We start from the raw sequence: 19,614 nt of genomic DNA on the forward strand, positions 1-19,614 counted from the left end.
TACAATATTTGTTTTTCTCTGTCTGCCTTATTTTACTTGGCAAAATATCCCCAAGGTCCTTCCACACTGTGGCAAATGGCAAGTTTTCATTCTTTTTTTATGGCTGAGTAATATTCCATCACAAACACACACATACACACCACACGTTCTTTATCCATTCATCTATTGATGACCACCTGAGTGGCTTTCCTAACTTGACTATTGTAAATAATGCTGCAATAAACACAAGGGTGCATATACCTTTTCGAATTAGCATTCTTTTTCTTTAGATAAATACCAAGGAGTAGAATTCCTGGATCATATTCTAATTTTTAAAGGAGCCTCCATGCACTTCTCTGTCACACTTGAAAAAACTGACACCCCCATCAACATGTAGGAGGGTCCCTTTTCTTCACATTCTCACCCACACTGATATTTGTTGTCTTTTTGATCATAGGCATTCTGACAGGTGTGAGGTGGTATCTGGTTATGGTTTTGATTTGTATTTCTCTGATGATCAGAGATGAGCATCTTTCCATGTGTCTCTTGTCCATTTGCATATGTCTTCATTGGAAAAACGTCTATTCAAATCCTCTGCCTGCTTTTCAATTGCATTGCTTGCTTTTTGGCTATTCAGTTGTATAAAGTCTTTGTATATTTTGGAATATTAACCCCTTATTGGATATATTGTTTGCAAATATCTTCTCCCAGTCAGTAGGCAGCCTTTTCATTTTGTTGATAGTTTCCGTCACTGTGCAAAAGTTTTTTTAGTTTGATGTGACCTCATTTGTTTCTTTTTGCTTTTGTTACCCTTGCTTGAGGAGACATATCCAAAAAAAATTACTACTAAAGACCTATGTCAAGGAGCATTCTGCCTATGTGTACTTGTAGAAGTTTTCTGTTTTCAGGTCTTATACTTAAGTCTTTAATCCATGGAATTTAAACAGTCCATGGAATTCTCCAGGCCAGAATACTTTCCCTTCTCTAGGGGATCTTTCTGCCCCTTAATTCATTTTGAGTTTATCTTTTTTAATATAGTGTAATAAAAGGTGCTTCAATTTGATTCTTTTGCATGTAGCCATCCAGTTTTCCTAACACCATTTATAGAAGAGGTTATCTTTTCTTCACTGCATACTCTTGCCTCCTATGTCAAAGCTTAATTGCCCATAAAAGTATGGCTTTGTTTCTGGGCTCTCTATTTTGCTGCATTGATCTATGTGTCTCTTTTTGTGCTGGTATTATACTCTTTTGATTACTGTAGCTTTGTAGTATAGTTTGAAATCAGGGCACGTGGTTCCTCCAGCTTTGTTCTTTCTCAAGATTGTTTGGCTGTTTGGGGTCTTTCATGTTTCCATAAAAATTTTAGGATTATTTTAGTTCTACGAAAATTGCCATTGGTATTTTGATAAGTATTGCACTGAATCTGTAGAGTGCTTGGTAGAATGGGCGTTTCAACAATATTAATTCTTCCAATCCATGAACACAGTGTACCTTTCCATCTGTTTGTGTTGTCTTCCAAATTTCTTTCATTAGTGTCTTTTAGTTTTCTGAATATAAGTGTTTTATCTCCTTAGATTTATTCCTATGCAATTTTATTCCTTTTGATGTAAATTGTAAATAGGATTGATTTCTCAATTTCTCTTTCTGATAGCTTGCTGTTAGAATATAAAATATAACTGATCTCTGTATATTAATGTTGTATCCTGAAACTACTGATTTCATTGATGACCCCTTTTTGGTGGCATCTTTAAGATTTTCCATGTATAGTATCATGTCATCTGCAAGCAGTAATAGTTTTACATCTTTATTTCCAATTTGGGTTCATTTTCTTTCTTTTTCTCATCTGATTGCTGTGGCTAGGACTTTCAACTTTATGTTGAAGAAAAGTAGTGAGACTGGGCATCCTTGTCTTGTTCCTGATCTTAGAGGAAACGCTTTCATCTGAGTATGATGGTAGCTGTGGGTTTGACATATACGGCTTTTATTATGTTGAGATATGTTCTGTCTATACCCACTGTGTTGAGGCTTTGTTAAATCATAAATCTTTGCTGAATTTTGTCAAAACCTTTTTCTAGATCTATTGAGGTGATCATATGATTTTTATTCTCTAGTTTGCTAATGTGGCATATCACATTTGTTAGATATGAAAACATCCTTGCATCCATGGGATAAATTACCTTTGATTACAGTGTATGATTCTTCTCATGTATTTTTGAATTTAGTTTGCTAGTGTTTTGTTGAGGATTTCTGCATCTATGTAATTTTCTTTTTTGGTAATATCTTTGTCTAGTTTGGTATCAGTGTAATGTTGGCCTTGTAGAATGAGCTCAGAAGCATTCCTTCCTATGCAATTTTTTGGAAATAACTTGAGAAGGAAAGATGCTTTCTAATGTGTGGAGGATCACCTATGAAGCCGCCTGGCCCTGGGCTTCTGTTTCCTGGTTGTTTGTTTGTTTTCCTGATTCTATTTCATTATTGTGGGACTTACCTGGTGGTCCAGTGGCTAAGAATCTGCCTTGCAGTGCAGGGGACACTGGTTCAATTACTGGTCAGGGAACTAAGATCCCACATACTGCAGAGCAACTAAGCCCCCATGCCACAAATAAGACCCCCCACCAAATAATTAAATACTCAAATAAGTAAATAAATATAAAAAGTTCATTATCGGTTATTTGTGATCATATTTTCTAATTCATCCTAGTTCAGTCTCGGGAGGTTGTGTATTTTTAGAAATTTGCTTATTTCTTCTTGTCCATTTTGTTGACATATAATTTTATCACAGTAATCCAATACCCCAACTACTAAGGCCAAAGAAGCTGAAGTTGAATGTTTCTATGAAGACCTACTAAAACTAATGCCAAAAAAGATGTCCTTTTCATCATAGGGGACTGGAACACAAAAGTAGGGTCAAGAGATCCCTCCAGGTTTTGGCCTTGGAGTACAAAATGAAGCAGGGCAAAAGCTAATAGAGTTTTGCTAAGAGAAAGCACTGGTCATAGCAAACACCCTCTTCCAACAACACAAGAGAAGACTCAACACATGGACACCACCAGATGGTCAACACCGAAATCAGACTGATTATATTCTTTGCAGCCAAAGATGGAGAAGCTCTATACAATCAGCAAAAACAAGACCAGGAGCTGACTGTGGCTCAGATCATGAACTCCTTATTGCCAAATTCAGACTTAAATTGAAGAAAGTGGGGAAAACCACTAGACCATTCAGGTATGACCTAAATCAAATCTCTATGTGATTATACAGTGGACGTGACAAATAGATTCAAGGGATTAGATCTGATGGAGTGCCTGAAGAACTATGGATGTAGGTTCGTAACATTGTACAGGAGGCCGTGATCAAAATCATCCCCAAGAAAAAGAAATGCAAAGAGGCAAAATGGTTGTCTGAGGAGGCCTTACAAATAGCTGAGGAAAGAAGAGAAGTGAAAGGCAAAGGAGAAAAGGAAACCTTTATCTACCTGAATGCAGAGTTCCAAAAAATAGCAAGGAGAGATAAGAAAACCTTCCTCAGTGATCAATGCAAAGAAATAGAGGAAAACAATAGAATGGGAAAGATTAGAGATCTCTTCAAAAAAAAATTAGAGATACCAAGGGAATATCTCATGCAAAGATGGACACAATTAAGGACAGAAATGGTATGGACCTAACAGAAGCAGAAGACATTAAGAAGAGGTGCCAAGAATACACAGAACTACACAAAAAAGAGCTTCATGACCCACATAACCATGATGGTGTGATCACTCACCTAAAGCCAGACATCCTGGAGTGCAAAGTCAAGTGGGCCTTAGGAAGCCTCACTACCAACAAAGCTAGTGGAGGTGATGGGATTCCAGTAGAGCTATTTCAAATCCTAAAAGATGATGTTGTGAAAATGCTGCACTCAATATGCCAGCAAATTTGGAAAACTCAGCAGTGGCCACAGTACTGGAAAAGGTCAGTTTTTATTCCAATCCCAAAGAAGGGCAATGCCAAAGAATGTGCAGACTAATGCACAATTGCACTCATTTCATATGCTAGCAAAGTAATGCTCAAAATCCTTCAAGCTAGGCTTCAACAGTGTGTGAACCGAGAGCTTCCAGATGCACAAACTGGATTGAGAAAAGGCAGAGGAACCAGAGATCAAATTGCCAACATCCATTGGATCATACAAAAAGCAAGAGAATTCCAGAAAATGTCTCCTTCTGCTTCATCGACTATGCTAAAGCCTTTGACCATGTGGATCACAACAAACCAAGGAAAATTCTTCAAGATATGGGAACACCAGACCACCTTATCTGCCTCCTGAGAAATCTGTATACAGGTCAAGGAGCAACAGTTAGAACTGGACATGGAACAATGGACTGGTTCAAAATTGGGAAAGGAGTACATCAAGGCTGTATAGTGTCACCCTGCTTATTTAACTTCTATGCAGAGTGAAGGGGATGACAGAAGATGAGATAGTTGGATGGCATCACTGACTGGATGGACACAAGTTGGAGCAAGCTCCGGGAGTGGGTGATGGACAGGGAAGCTTGGTGTGCTGCAGTTCATGGGGTCTCAAAGAGTCGGACACGACTGGGCTACTTAACTGAACTTATAACTGTATTAATCCTATGATCTTCTGTGTTTTTGTGGTATTGCTTGAAACTTCTCCTTTTTAATTTCTGATTTTATTGATCTGGACCCTCCTTTTTTTCTTGATGAGTTTGGCTAGAAGTTTATCAATTTTCTTTATGTTTTCAAAGAATAAGCTCTTAGCTTCATTGATCTTTTCTATTGTTTGCACAGACTCTAAGAAACTATAGATACATACATACAGATGTATATATATATATATATATACATATATATATGTATATATATATATACACACACACATACAGATTCACTGTATTTCTATATACTAGCAATGAAAAATTATAAACTAAAGTTAAATATTTAAAACAGTATGGAAAATATGAAATATTTCAGGGTAAGTCTGACAAAAGTTTATAAACCTGTACACTGAGAACTATGAAACATTTTGAAAGAAATTAAATAACTCATAAACAGATGGAGAGATATACCTTGTTCACAGGTCAAATGACCTGATATTGTTAACCTGTCATTATCCTCAAATTAAGCAATAGATTCTACTCTATCCTAACCAAACCAGAGCACACACTTTTTTGTGTGTGTGTAAAATTATCAGCTGACTCTAAAATTCATATAGAAATTGAAAAAGGACTTAAATACTCAAAACAACTTTGAAAAGAAGAACAATGTTGGAGGACCACAACAACTTTAAGACATTATAAGGCTACAGTCATCAAAACAGCATGGTCTTGGAATAAAGATAGACAAATTGATCAGCAAACAGACTAGAGAGTCCCCAAATAAAGTTGTACATATAGGGAAAACTAATTTTTGATAAAGGAGCAAAGGCAATTCAGTGAGAAAATAAAAGTACAAAACTTCTAGAAGAAAATACATGAGGAAAATCTTTGTGACCTTGGTTTAGCCAAAGATTACTAGATATGACATTAAAAGCACAATCCAGAAAAAAAATAAATGAATAAAAGCACAATCCATAAACAAATCAATAACTTGGACTTCATCAAAATCAAAAACTTTTGCTCTTCAAAAGACATTACTGAGAGAATGAAAAGACAAGCCATAGGATGGAGGAAAATATTTACAAAGCATGTGATGTATCTCATAAATGACTCATATCCAGAACACAAAAAAACCTCTTAAAACTCAGTAATAAGAAAGTCATAGTAAGAAACAGGCAAAAGATTTGAATAAACATTCGAGCAGAGAAAAGATGCTCAACATTGTGTCATAAGGGAAATGCTACAATCAGGAAGAGATGACATTTCACACCCCATAGAACGGCTAATATTAAGCAGCCTGAGCACGCCTCACACTGCTGAGGACGTGGAGCAACTGGAGCTTTCATGCAACGTGGAGAGAACAAACATCGGTACAACCACTTCAGACAACAGCGCAACAGTTCCTTAGACACACACAGCATACACCCTGGTCACTTCACTCCCAGGTATTTACCTCCGACAAAGACTTGTACCGGAATATCCACAGCAGTTGTATTTGTGAGGGTACACCGGCATCTCATCTGGGCCTCACACTGGGTCCCAGGCCGGGTGGCACAAGTGAGACCCCTCTTCCTGATGCCCAGGGGTGTCCTGTGTGATGCCCCTCAGGGCTCCTCCCATGGCACCTGGCCTGCTGCTTCCACGCCTCTCCTGCCTGGACGGTGGGGCTGGCGTATCTCAACCCCGGCATGTCCCCAACCAAGCTCCCGTCTCCCCCACCCTCAGCTGCAGTCTCCCCACGTGGAGGGCAAACTGCTGTTGCCTCAGAGCGAGGGCCTCCGTGCAAGCAGCCCAGACCCTCTTTTTCCCACAGCACACTTGAGATCCGAGGGGAAGACTGTGTGTTCCTCCTCCAGAGCCAGTGCCCTGGCCCAGCCCCACCCCATCTTTCCTGTGCCCCCTGCCCCCCTGAACCAGCTCCTGCTGCCCTGGCCGCCCCTCAACTTGCTGTTCTCCTCCAGACGAGTGCCCTGTGGGGGCCACGCCTCAGCTCCCCCTCGGCCTGCAGCTTCTCGAGCCCCAGCGTTGACACAGCACTTCCTACATCCCCCTGCCCCCCCACAGTTGGCTCTGGCTCTCTAAGGCACTCCTCACCCTGTCCGCTGGCCACCCACCGCTGACTGAGGTCCCCAGAGGAAGGCTGGTGCCCACCTCATCCCTGCCGCCTCCAGGCCCCGAACTGTGGCCTGCACCTGGCCAACGTGTCCAGTGGGTGAGTGAGCTGCAGCCCTAGACGGCTGGGCTTGCAGTATAGCCGGGGGTCTCTATGCTGTGCAGCCAGCCTCCACCAGCGAACTCCAGGGAGGGTGGGGCAGGGTGCCTGTATGGCCTGAGCACGGAAGGCCTGGCCAGAGTCTGAGGAGCAGGGCAGCCTTCTCATGGGGCAGTCATAGAGGGGCTGCTGCTGAGGGGTGGGCACCAAGGAAGAGCCCCCTGGGCTGCTTGGACCTTCGGTCATGCAGGGGGGTGGTGCCCACAGCAGGGGCTTGGCCTCGCCTCACCTCCAGACCCCCACCTGCCACAGTGCCCGTGAGCTCAGATCTGGCCCGAGGAGGCGGTGCCCGTGCGGCCCAGGGTCACACAACAAGGCAGCCCTCTGCCCCTGGCCTGGGTCCCCCGGGCTTCAGCAGGGAGGTGTGCGGTGGGCTCTGCGGGTGAGCACAGGTGGGCTAAGCTGGGGGGGCAGTGGAGAGGAATGGGCTCCCACTGGGAAGCTCAGGGCCACTGAGCGCACAGTGTGACCAGGGGAGGAGGGGGTGGCCTCACTTGCAGATGCTGGACTTGGGGTTACATCTCTGCCATCCAAGCAGCTTGGCAGAAGTAAGACGAGCAAGACTCATACAAGCCGAACCCTGAAGGTGGGAGCAGGTGGAACCTCACTTTGTCTGAGAAGGTGGAGCCGCTCCTCGGTATGTGTGGGGTCTGAGCGTGGTGGGAGGCGGGGGAGGGGCGGGGGGGGTCACAGAGAGGAGTCCAAGATGAGGGGCAGCGCGCATCATTTATTGAACTGGGACCCAGTGCAGAGGTGCCTCCCCAGCTGGTCCACACCGTCAGCCCCAAAGACAGATGCCCAGGGCCCAGCAGCCCACTCCATCCTCCCCTGTCACAGCCCTGAGCCCTCCACTTCTCAGACACAGGGAGATGTGCACCCCACCCGGTGCTGACCCGTGCGACCATGTGAGACAAGGCCGAGGGGACCGGGGGGCGCGGCTTCCTGCGGCCACAGCTCTGGGGCCTCGGAGACAACGTCCACACGTCAAACCAAGTCTTAAAAAGGTTACACGGACACTACAGAACGACGTTTCTAGAGCGTCATGGATGGGAGTGGCCACAAAGCCTTTAAAATAATGGACATGGCATGCCAACGCGTGAGGAGCAGGCGTAAATGAACTTGGAGCAGTGTCAGGGTGGAGCCGGGGGCCCCCGACACACTTGGAGCGTTGTGGGCACAGGTCTAGGGCAGGCACAGATAGCTTCTGTTGGTAAAGAAACCTCTACATCTGCGGGGGGCGGGGGGCAGTCTGCACAGGTGGTGAGCGTGGGGGCGCGGTGGGGTTAGAGAGCGCCCATCCCGGTGACCTCGGACGTCAGCCTGGAAGAGACAAGGGCACAGGTCACGGGTCACCGTGTTCTCACGGGCGAGGTGTCCTGAGTCCTGACCCCTCCTTCCCAGCCTGGGGCCTGCATGCCAGTCACCGCACGGGGTTGGGGTGAGGGGGATGTGACAGGACCAGGCCGCCACGGCCGTTTTCTGCTGCCATTGCGGGGAGGGCTGCAGGAGTCGTCCTGCCAGGGAGGTGTGGACGTGGGGCTCCCCACAGCGTGCCATGCGGGGTGTCAACGCCCAGCGACTTGTGTGGGGCCACGTGGGCATGGCTGGAGGGTGGAAGTCTAGTGTGAGAGGACAGAGGAGTGCGTGTGGACCTGTGTCACCTGGAGACTCCCCAAGCACCCCTAGAAGAGAACCCCGGGAGGCAGGTCAGTCCAGGCCCCACCCAGGCCCTCACCTGGCGTTGATGAGGTACTGGGCAAGGCTGATGTTGGCTGGAGTCCCCGTGATGGTGATCTGGCGCTCTGATGACCCCTCCGTGGCATTGGCGATTTTGATCTGCGCTCCAGACATCTGTCGAATTTCATTGATTTTGGTCCCTTGGCGTCCAATTATGCAGCCTATTAGCTGGAAGAAAGGACGCAGGAGCATCTTGGAGACAATCCACTGCGGCCTGAGTGTAGCTGAGACGCAAGGGGAGCTGGGGGTCCTGCTGCCTTGGTCCCTCCCCTGGTTGCCCCAAGAGGCACGCCTCCAATCCTGCTGGAGGGTGGGAGCCTCGAGGCCTCGACTGTAGGAAGTCCCGTCAAATGAAGAGCCTGCAGTTATGGAGACCCCTCACCCGGCTCAGGGTCCTCTGGGGGCCTGAGGCCACGCTGGCCCCTCTAGGCTGCACTCTCGGGCTGGAGAGATGTTTGAGTGGACACAGGAGCTGGAGAGGCACGTCCCCAGCCATCACCATGCCCCCCCAGGCTGCTGTCCCTCCAAGGACACCAGATCCACACCCACCCTGGTGTCTTGGTTTGGAGACTGGAGTCGGCATTCTTAGGATGACTTGAGGCTCCAGAGGATGGTTGGGAGATAACTGAATGTGTGAAGGAGGGTGTAACGGAGCATGTGAGGGAGTGTGTAAGGGAGGGTGTGAGGGGAGCATGTGGGGGAAGTGTGGATAGAGGGCGTGGGAGGAGTGTATGGGAGACCCTGTGAGGGATTATATCAGGGGTTGTGTGGTGGAGGGCATGGGGAGAGTGTATGGGGGCGTGTGTGAAGGGAGTGTGTGAGGCCCTGTGAGGGAAGCATGTCAGGGGAGTGTGTGGGGGGGAGTGTGGGAGGCCCTCTAAGGGCCTTCGGGGTGCTCCTGGACCACCTGTCCCCAGGGTGATCCTGGACCAGGGCAGGGCCTTCACTGGGCAGCCAGGATCCCCAGGCAGCTCTGGCATCTTCATTCTTGAGTTCACCCTGAAGCCCCCATGGCTCCTCCCTGTCTGGTAACTTGGGGGTGACGTCACCCACCCCCAAGGGCATTCAGCTGCTTAATGGGGGGATGCACATGGGCACAGGTGGGTGAGGCTGGACGTACTCACATCATTGGGAATGGTGAGCTCGTGAGTGCTGGCCGGGGGGCTGGCGTCCAGACCTGGGCACAGCGAGAGGACAGGGTTAGACGGGGGAAGGTTGGGGGAAGGCTGTTCCCACCACGCGGGCACCTGACCCCGCTTCCCACTTGGCCACAGGCAGGCAGGGCTGGGGAACGCCCAGGGCAGGGTCTGCGCAGCTGGGGGCTGGGGCCTGTGAGCTCTGGGTCCCAACTGCCACCCCTCTCCTGACCCAGCATCTCTCAAACAGGGAGAAGGAACCTGGCAGGGGTGGTTCCCCTTTTCCTTCTGGGTGCAACTTGCATCACTTGTCTGCCATGTGGCACAGTCCCCTGAGACGTCGCTCAGACACCCTGGTGGCTATGCCTGGGTGGTCACACCAGCCCTGGGTGCCCCAGACTCGCCAGCACAGCCGCCTCTGCTGCCCCAGGCACCCCTCACTTCCCTTGCAGGCCCCGTGGCTCCGGCCCCCCACAGCACTTCCAGTGTTGGGGCAGGGAGGCTGGACTGAGAGCCGGGCCAGGGAAGACGTGCCTTTCCACAGGGTGTGTGGGCCGAAGGTGAGCACCCAGGCCCAGTTCCTCACACATCGCAGCTTCCAACTCTACAAATCCCAGCTCAGGACCCACTAAGTCAGAGCCAGCCTCTCAGGATCAAGGACAAGTCCCACACTTGCTTCAGAAACAGTGACCACAAAACGGGGGGCCTTGAGGGGCCCCAAGGGGAGGGAGGCAATCACCGGGCAGAGTGCTCCTTCATGCCAGGCGCTTCCACCCTGTCAGGAGGCAGCTCAAGCTCAAGCCTGTGGCTGCGACCCTGCCGTCCTGCCTCGGCCCCACCCCTCTCACCCCTGCAGCCAGGCATCACAGGCGCCGCTCTCTGGAACATTCTGCAACCTGAGCCCTTTGCCCACCCCCTGCTCCTCCCTCGATGGTCCCTGCCCCTCAGCCTGATCCCCACATGCCCAGGGGGTCCTGACAAAGGGGACTGCCCGGTCCCTGCCCGCAAGTCCTCCTCCACTGCAACCACGTCCCTGGAACAAGATGCGCGGGGGCCACCGGTGTCTCGAGCACGGGGGCCTGGCGAGGCGCAGGCTGTTCCGGGGCCCGTGGAGCACCGGGCTCAGCTGTGCCAAACAAACCAACGCAGCCCGAGCCGCCCGTCAGCTTCTTACGCAGCAAACCTGGAGCTCCTGCTCTTTCTCTCTTTTTGTAAAGGTATTTTCAATACAGTTACCGGCCCCTCGTCCATCTGTACGCACATTCAGTCAACAGTGACATTTAAAACGTCACCTCAGAGACTGCCTTGGTCCTGAGTACCATGCAAGGACTCCTGGTTTGTGTTTTCCAAATGAGGGGACTTTGTTGAAAAAGTGCTAAAGCCATCCCAGGGTGAGCGTCCTCTCAGGAGTCGCAAGCACTGCCTCTCCTGCACAAGTCCCAGATGCCGGGGAACGTGTGACGCGGCCTCAGAGTGAGGACAACCCATCCAGCTTCCTGACCCGCTGCCATGGCACGTGTGTGTGCATGTGCACGGGGGTGGTGTGAGTGCCTGTGTGCATGGGGTGTGTGTGTGTGTACATGGGGGTGTGTGTGCATGGGGGTGTGTGTGCATGGGGGGTGTGTGTGCATGGGGGTGTGTGTGCATGGGGGGTGTATGTGTGCATGGGAGGGCATGTGTGTGTGTACATGGGGGCATTGGTGCACATGTACATGGGGGCATATGTGTGCCCATGTGCATAGATGTGTGTGTGTGTGTGCATATTCATGGGGCGTGTGTGTGCCTGTGTGCATGTGTGTGTGTGTGCATGTGCATTGTGGGGCGTGTATGCATATGTACATGGGGGCATGTGTGTGCCCATATGCATAGATATGCATATTCATGGGGAGTGTGTGTGCCCGTGTGCATGTGTGTGTGTGTGCATGTGCATTGTGGGGCGTGTATGCATATGTACAAGGGGCACGTGTGTGTGTCCATGCACGTGGGGGGTGTGTGCGTGTGCATGGGGATGTATGTGCACCTGAGTTCCAAGGGTCCCAGGGGCCCTGAAGAGGGAGGTCGTCACAGGGATGTGTTAACACAAGTCCCCTGTCTCTGAGGTCATGCTGGGAGGGCTGTGGTGGGGTCGGGGTGTGGTGAGGGAGCGTTCTTCCTGGCAAGGCCAGGCCCTGGGGGCCGCCAGACAGTCTCCCGGAAACCAGGGCTGGGTGGTTACTGAAATCTCACTATTAACGGCAGAGGGCTGCACAGAGGCCCTGGACACGTGTTATCACCCAGATATGGAACTGTGCAGAGGTTGGTATCCAATTCCATAATCAAAATTATTCTGTTTTCCTCTAATTTCCACTCACTAAAATCTCCATTAGCTTAATTAAAAGCCGCACCGAGAAGAAACCCACAGCAAGCACACGGAGCATCAGAGCTGGGCTTTCAGCCTGAGAGACAATCCCTGAGCCCCGTGGTCTCAGCCGGGCCCCTGTGGTCCTGAGGGACAGACAACAGGCAGTTGCCCTGAGGTCCAGAACAGCAGTGGGGGGCGGCGGCTGAGCCCCTCCCCGGCTTCCCTGTAAGCCGGACCCTCGCTCTTCTGCTCTGATCCAGGCCTGCATGGGGAGTGGGTCAGAGCGTGGCGGGCGCCTCTGTCACAGGGCCCTTGCCAAGTCCAGGGCACATGCTTCCAGTGGCTTTGCTCCCAAACAGCCTGTCAGGAGCCACGCCCCCTGCTCCAAGCCTGGGTGACGGGATCTGGGGATCCACGCCCACCCTGCCACGTCAGGGGGAATTTAGTGCAGATCCACCACACAGTGGTCTTCTCTCCTACGAAAACTCACAGCCTGGTCGGCCCTTCCCTCCAGCCCCCCATGCTGTGCCCCGGGAGGATAAATGACCTTCCACCTGACGAGGCAGCTGTGCCCCGAACATTGGCAGAGACTTGACCCATCACCGTGATTGCAGAGCCATAGGTGGCAACCGGGAGCTGCGTGGGCAGACCTGGAGTGGCCGCTCGGGCCGGCCCCGGACGGCGGCAGCCCTCCCCCGAGGCGCTCAGCGAGTGGCCCTCTGGCCCCTTCCACCCGCCAGGTCCCTTCCTGGCTTGCTGGCTCTCCATTTAGCGTGGCTTTATTTTACCTGACGACTGGCCCATCAGATTTTGAGCTTCTTCGGAGGAGTGTAAAGGCAGCTTTTCTCCTGGAGAGCAAAGAAGAAACAGATTTAATGTTTTGCCCTCAAGGAGAGAAGCAAGGTCACTTCAACTAGGGAAGCTCAAAGTCTGACTGGTGCGCCGCCCTGCGCTACGGGGGTGCCGTCCGGGCAGACCACCCTGCGGGTGGGTGTATGGCCTCCTGCAGGAGGACCTCCCCTACGGCCAGTGGGCAGCAGAGCAGGACAAACCCTCGAGGGGGAGGCGTCTCCTTCAGGAAGGCCAGCTGTGGGGTGACTGACCCGCACAGAGACATCAGACAGACCCCTGCCCGCCCGTGGCAGCGTGCCCAGCGCTGTGCCCAGCACTCAGACGGCCCTACCTGCTCCGCTCACTGCCCTGAACACAGACGCTCGGAGAGAGAAAGGCCCCGGGTGAGAAGAGAGGTCAGAAAGGGCGGCTGGGTACGTACCGGGGAAAGCGGGGTTGGTCTGTCCGAGGGGAGGAAAGGGGGTTTGCTGCATGGCCAGCTGGTGGAGCTTGGTCAACTGCTGGGGTAGGAGGGACACGAGAGCTAAGAAGGTTATTGTTATCGAGTACAAGTCACACCAAATTAAAAACGCGTAACAGAAGTCTGCACAGATAGAAAGGGGGCCATGCGACACATGGCGGACGCAGCAGCACGCAAGGACTTGGCCTGGAATAACCAATGGGCCACGGTCGGTCGGCAGGCACTGAGTCCTTCCCCCCCTCAGCCCCGGTCAGGCGGGCGCCCGGGCTCACCGGGGAGGTCTAGAGCTACAGAGCAGGACCCGCAGGGCCCCTAGAAGCCTCAACGTCACACTTCACTCACGGGACTCAGGCGTGTGGGCGGGAGACCCACGCTCCCTCCCTTCTGCACTCCTGGTCCAGATAGCAGGCTGGTCCTCACTCTACACAGTGAGGTGACTCAGTGGGGGGCCCTGCAGGCCCACAGCCCACAGCCCGCCTCCTGGGCCTCCGGGATCACAGGCAGAGGGCTGGAAGGCTCCACCCAAAGGTGCTATGGAGCCAAGGGTGCTGCAGAGCCGCCAGGAGGGTGCTGGGCTCCTGTGGGGCCAGCCAAAGATGCACCCTTCCCCCGTCCCTTGTGACCTGACCTTTGTCTCCCCAACCCTAGACTTTTGTGGGAGGCTTTGAAACGCAGTTTCTTTAGTTATTTTATCTGAGCCTCACTTCTTAAATAAGCACTAAGAACAACAGAGAATGGAGGTAACCATGCTGAGCCCTGGCCACCTAAGAAGGGCTGTCTAAACCCCACCCCTGGCCTTGGAGACTTCTGGATGTGTCCTTAGCCCTGGTTCACCCACTGGCCCCACCTCTCCAGCCCAGTGGATGGAGGGCCAGATCATTCCAGGACAGGCTCGCAATACCCGACCTTCACAAAGGAGGCCTCAGTTCAGTTCAGTCGCTCAGTCATGTCCAACTCTTTGCGACCCCATGAACCGCAGCACACCAGGCCTGCCTGTCCATCACCAACTCCTGGAGTCCACCCAAACCCATGTCCATTGAGTCGGTGATGCCATCCAACCATCTCGTCCTCTGTCGTCCCCTTCTCCTGCCCTCAATCTTTCCCAGCATCGGAGTCTTTTCAAATGAGTCAACCCTTTGCATGAGGTGGCCAAAGTATTGGAGTTTCAGCTTCAGCATCAGTCCTTCCAATGAACACCCAGGACTGATATCCTTTAGGATGGACTGGTTGGATCTCCTTGCAGTCCAAGGGACTCTCAAGTACCCTCCAACACCACAGTTCAAAAGCATCAGTTCTTTGGTGCTCAGCTTTCTTTATAGTCCAACTCTCACATCCATACATGACTACTGGAAAAACCATAGCCTTGACTAGACGGACCTTTGTTGACAGAGTAATATCTCTGCTTTTAAATATGCTGTCTATGTTGGTCATAACTTTTCTTCCAAGGAGTAAACGTTTTTTAATTTCATGGCTGCAATCACCATCCGCAGTGATTTTTGGAGCCCAGAAAAATAAAGTCAGCCACTGTTTCCCCATCTATTTGCCATGAAGTGATGGGACTGGATGCCATGATCTAGCCTGAGTGTCTCCAGGGTACTGAGGCCTCCACCGAGCCCCGTGGCTGGAAGGTGGGGGCACCCAAGGAGAGTTGTGGGCATCCCCAGGTGAGACGTGGATCTGACTAGTCATCCCATTGGTCCCATCCTGCAGAGTCTGTGGGGGGAAGAGAAGGACAAACACTGGGATTTCTGACATCCCGGCCTTTAAGGGTGAGCCCCTGGGTGACAGAGGAGTGGGTTTGCTGCTGGCCCCCTGAGGGCCAGGCATGCTCTGAGAGTCCCTGATGAGATGGGGCACGGGGAGAACTGGCCACATCCCACTCAGCCATCATGTCTGGCGGTTCCGAGGAGGGGACAGGGTGACCCGGGGTCAGAGTCTGCTCTGAGAGTCCCCTCTGAGGTGGGGCTGGGGCTTACAGCACACTGCTGCTTGGCATGTCAGCCCAGTAACTCGACACCACGGGGCTCAGGGTGACCTGAGCAGACATGCACGGAAGCAGCCTGAGAGGCATCAGGAGAGCACACCCAGGAATCGCTGTCATGGGGACACCAGCCCACGCCCTGGGGATGAGAGATGAGCAGTGACCGGCAACTGCTGTGCCACAGGCAAGACAACCCTGTGCAAGAGGCTGACGGGCCGGGGACCCCACTGCTCAGCTCCTCCTTCCAGAGACGTGTTGAGAGAAAGACAGCAAGGACCCACGGGCGCCGGGGGCATGAGGACGACAGTGGTGGGAGCACCGACTCTGTCCTGCAAACCACCCCACCCCAGAGCACAGCAAGTCACCCTGGGTCACTAGGACGCTGGGCAGGTGCTGTGCCCCGAGTCCACCTACACAGAGGGCTAGAAGGGGGCCAAAGGCGGGGACAGAGCTCCCAGGATGGAGGAGGAAACCCATGTCCAGAGACAACAAACATCCAGGTGGCCGTCCACAGCCCCGGTAGTGCAGGCAGGCCACCTGTGCTCACTTCACTGGGGTTTCTTGCAAACACCGCACTGGGGCATGGACAGTGGCCTGGCCGGGACCAGCCCTTCCCCTGGGAGCTCTAGCCCCTTCACCTGGGGTCCGGAGGCCAGTGAGGAGCCCCGGGAGTGGGCCTGCGCTGTGTGCAAGGCCTCAGGGCCTCGGCTGGGCTGCTCCCGGCTCCGGGTTCACGGCTCCATCCCAGCCGGTGTCTGTGCATCTGGCGGCCAGGCTTGTGCGGTCACCACAAGGGCAGGGCCCTCTCCCTCTGTCCCCGAGTCCCTGGGAGTGCACAGCTGTGTATTGGACAGGACGGCAGGGCAGATCGGGGCTCTGGGGGCAGGAGAACTGACCCAAGTCGGCTCCAGCTCTGACCAGCGCTGCGGACACAGGCAAAGCTGGTAGACGGGCCCCACGCGGGTGGCAGGCAGGCTGCAGAAGCACTGCTGCATGAGTTGGGTGAAGGAACATCGCACTCACAAGGCTCCCCACTGGGCTGCCCGTGGCCCCCACACCCGGGGATGATCCTCTGTCTCCCAGTTAGACGGATGAGCCCGCCACCATGCGTGTTACAGGCACAGCTGGAGGACCCAGGAGGAGGGCTCTGCTCACACCTGGGAAGTCTGACCCTCAGAAGTTCAGCTGCTCCGACCCTGACCTGTCCTCCGGCACGTACCTGCTGCCTTTTATGAAACGTGGCCCCAGCACACGTAACCCCCACCGGCACCCACGGATGTAAGGGGACACCTGGGGAAGGACTGGCCGGATGGGGGTGCCCGGGGAAGCCCTCCCCCCTAGTGGGGGACCGCTGGATGTCAGCTGACATGTCCTGTCTTGGTTTCGTCCTTAACCGGGCCTCCTGGGCTCCATTTCTTCCTTTTGTGAAGGAAGGAGCAGCACTGGGTGCTGAGGGGACTTCCCACTTTTTGAGGTATTTCTACCACAAATGTGGCCAGGATTTGAGGAGAGGAAGGAGGGGAGGTGGTGCCACATCACAGACGTTTCTCCATGACCTGCCCTTCCCACTGAACCGTGTCAGGGTATGAATTACAGACAAGTGCTCAGGAGGGAACTCACGAGCACACAGCTGCACGCTCATCAGGGGACCCGCTGCGTGGTTCCGGCTGTGAGTCTCCTCTCCTGTGAAGGGCTCGCTGGTGTCCTTTGCCCATCTTTCTACCGGGCTGTTTTCTGCTGATTCATGTAAACTTACGTATTTCAGGTTCTCATTCTAGTTCAGCTTCATGTACTAGAAAGATCTTTCCCCCAATCTCCTCATGGAGCCTTGAGAGAATTTAAAAATTCTAATGTGGTCAGATTCATCATTGTTTTCCTTAATAGCCTGCGCTTCTGTGAACTGAAAGATATTCTATCTTTTCTTCTAAAAGTGCTACAGCTTTCTCTCTCATTGAAGTTCTCGGTACAGGCGGAGTGTTTGTTTTGTTTCCTATCAGATGTTCTTGGTGTGACCAGCTTGCTGGCTCGGGCCTTTGCTCTTTCACATAAAACAGCAGGAGGGACTTCGTGTCACTTCTGCAGTATCCGCATGTCAACCTGGGAGGACCCCTGATGTCCCGACCAGAAGGGTCGTGTGTCTTTCCTTTCACTGTGCTCTTCTGGTCGGCTTTAAGTTTCAATAAGGACGAGATTTTTTTTTTTAAATCTCCTTTTAACTATTGATTTTAACTTACTGCTTTGTGGGAGAGAACTGTCTCTCTGATTCCAGCTTTTGAGAGACGGTGAGTCTGTGTTCTGTGTGTCGTGGAGCTTTGTAAGCATTCTCATGGGTCCGGCAGCTGTGCTGGGGAGTGCTCCGAGCATGCTGGTTAACCCGGCTCAGGTGGGACCGTCAGAATCTCTTCCTTCTGGTCTACCTGGCCTTCACGTTCAGGCTCCTTGCTGCAATGTCTGTCAGATTCCCCTAATGGTTTGTTAACTCTTTTCCTTCATATATGTTTGAAGCTGTGTTTTAGGTGCATACAAATTTAAATTGCTTTCTTTGAGTGAACTGAACAATTTATCAATATGTAATGAGTAAGTGATTTGCCTTAAAGTCTTGTTTTTCTCCCCACTGATAATAATAATAGTATATTGCTTCTTTGGGTTAGTATTTTCCTATATTTTTCCTATCTTTTTTTAAAATTTGTCTAGGTCCTTCTTCTTTAGATGTGCCCTTTGAAATAAAACTGAAAACTTTTTTGTTTTTGTTTGCTTATTTATTTATTTTTAAAACATCTGACAGACCTTGTTTTTTAACTGGAAAGTTTCTCTTACTTTGGTCACCATAGACGTATAGTAATTTCTGTTGTCTTATTTTAATTGCCCTGATCGTCCAGGGTTTCTTTTCTCTTTCCCTTTCTGCTGTGTTGATTAATGATATTTTCGGGTCACCCATGTCTCCCCCACCCCACACCTTTAATGAAGTTACAAAAGTGAACACTTTTCTGTTAGACACCACTCTGAAACTGTAACACGTACATCTGCGTCTAACATCTAATTCAGCGTCTTTGCCTCCTGAATGCTACAGTGGCCCTAGGATGTTTTCATCCTCTTGGCCACATCCTAAATCTTAACTGTGCTCTTGGGGTCCATTTAGTTCTGTATGTTAATCTCAGCAATTAGCACTGATTTTGATTTTACAAAGTGTGTTTTCATTGATCCAGATGTTTACATTTTAGTAGACAAAAATATCAATGTTTTCTTTCTGATTTGTGCTTCTTTTAAAAGGAAAGAGATGGTAGATTTCTTCGCTCACCATTCTTTCTTGTGTTCATAGCCTTCTTTCTGCGGTCCTTTTGCTTTTCCTGAAGGGCGTCCTTTAGAAGGTCACGGCTGTTCGTCTGAAAAACACCTGGACCTCGGTGATCCTCTGATAGTTGTTTTCTTTTATTTCATCACCACCTTGTGACCCCTGCATTGCTCCTTTGTGATATTCTTTCTCCCTCCATCTTCAGAAGATGTGCTTTGGTCTCTGGTGTCATGTGGCTTTGTTTGGACATGCCTAAGAAGCATTTGGATTGATCTTGCTTGAGATTTGTTATGATTGCTGAATGTGAGGACTGTTGTTACTGATTCTGAGAAATTCTCTGCAATCATAGAGTCTTCCCTCCCTCCCGCCTATCCTCTCTTCCTGGGGCTCTGACTGGATCTGGGTTCTTCCTTCTCAGTCCTTCGTGCACACAAGTCATCCAGGGTCTTGTGAAAATCCAGGTTCCGATTCTGGGAGGGGTGGGCTGAGAGCCCTGCCACTGAAAAGAAGCTCAGCTTGGCCAGAGAGGGTGTGTGGCCTGGAGGAGGGGTGGGGAGGGGAGTTAACCTGCCCTCTTAGCTGCTCTGCAGCAGGCCTCCCCACCACCAAAAGGAGCCAGAGGTGTGGGCATCAGCAGGGCAGCCATGCAGGTCCCTCTCAGCAGGGCTCTCCCTGGGAGACGGTGGGGACACCGAGGAGGCAGGCGGGGAAGGTGCTCTGTCCTAGCTGTGTCCACTGTGAGGGGGTCCCAGGGACCACCGTCTGCACAGGATCCACTGGTTTCCTCCACTCACTATAACACAGGGGTTTCCAATTTCCCCACTGCTTACTCGCTAAGCAATGACCTGGCCAAAGAAGCGCCCACCTTCCCCCGGGTACTCAATGCCTCTGCTGAGACCCAGCATTGTGGGGACCCACAGCACCCACCTACCCCCAGGTACTCAATATGTCTGCTGAGACCCAGCATCATGGG

General features: G+C 51.4%; 1 protein-coding gene across 15 annotated transcripts in view; it reads right to left on the reverse strand.

The window, feature by feature from the left end:
- Positions 1-7,549: 7,549 nt before the first annotated feature.
- Positions 7,550-19,614, reverse strand: part of PCBP3 (poly(rC) binding protein 3) — a 222,884-nt gene continuing 210,819 nt past the window's right edge. For 8 of the 15 annotated variants that reach the window (XM_043875184.1, XM_043875183.1, XM_043875181.1 and 5 more), the window contains 5 exons: positions 13,330-13,408; positions 12,845-12,904; positions 9,704-9,756; positions 8,578-8,747; positions 7,550-8,162 (listed from right to left, as the gene is read on the reverse strand). In XM_043875184.1, the coding sequence (XP_043731119.1) occupies positions 8,126-8,162; positions 8,578-8,747; positions 9,704-9,756; positions 12,845-12,904; positions 13,330-13,408 (399 nt within the window). In that variant the 3' untranslated portion in view covers positions 7,550-8,125. Of the gene's footprint in view, positions 8,163-8,577; positions 8,748-9,703; positions 9,757-12,844; positions 12,905-13,329; positions 13,409-19,614 lie in introns of those variants that run through there. The other 7 variants (XM_043875186.1, XM_043875180.1, XM_043875175.1 and 4 more) reach the window with 4 other exon arrangements.

This window comes from Cervus elaphus, chromosome 19 (genome assembly GCF_910594005.1).
Source record: "Cervus elaphus chromosome 19, mCerEla1.1, whole genome shotgun sequence".
Taxonomy (NCBI): domain Eukaryota; kingdom Metazoa; phylum Chordata; class Mammalia; order Artiodactyla; family Cervidae; genus Cervus; species Cervus elaphus.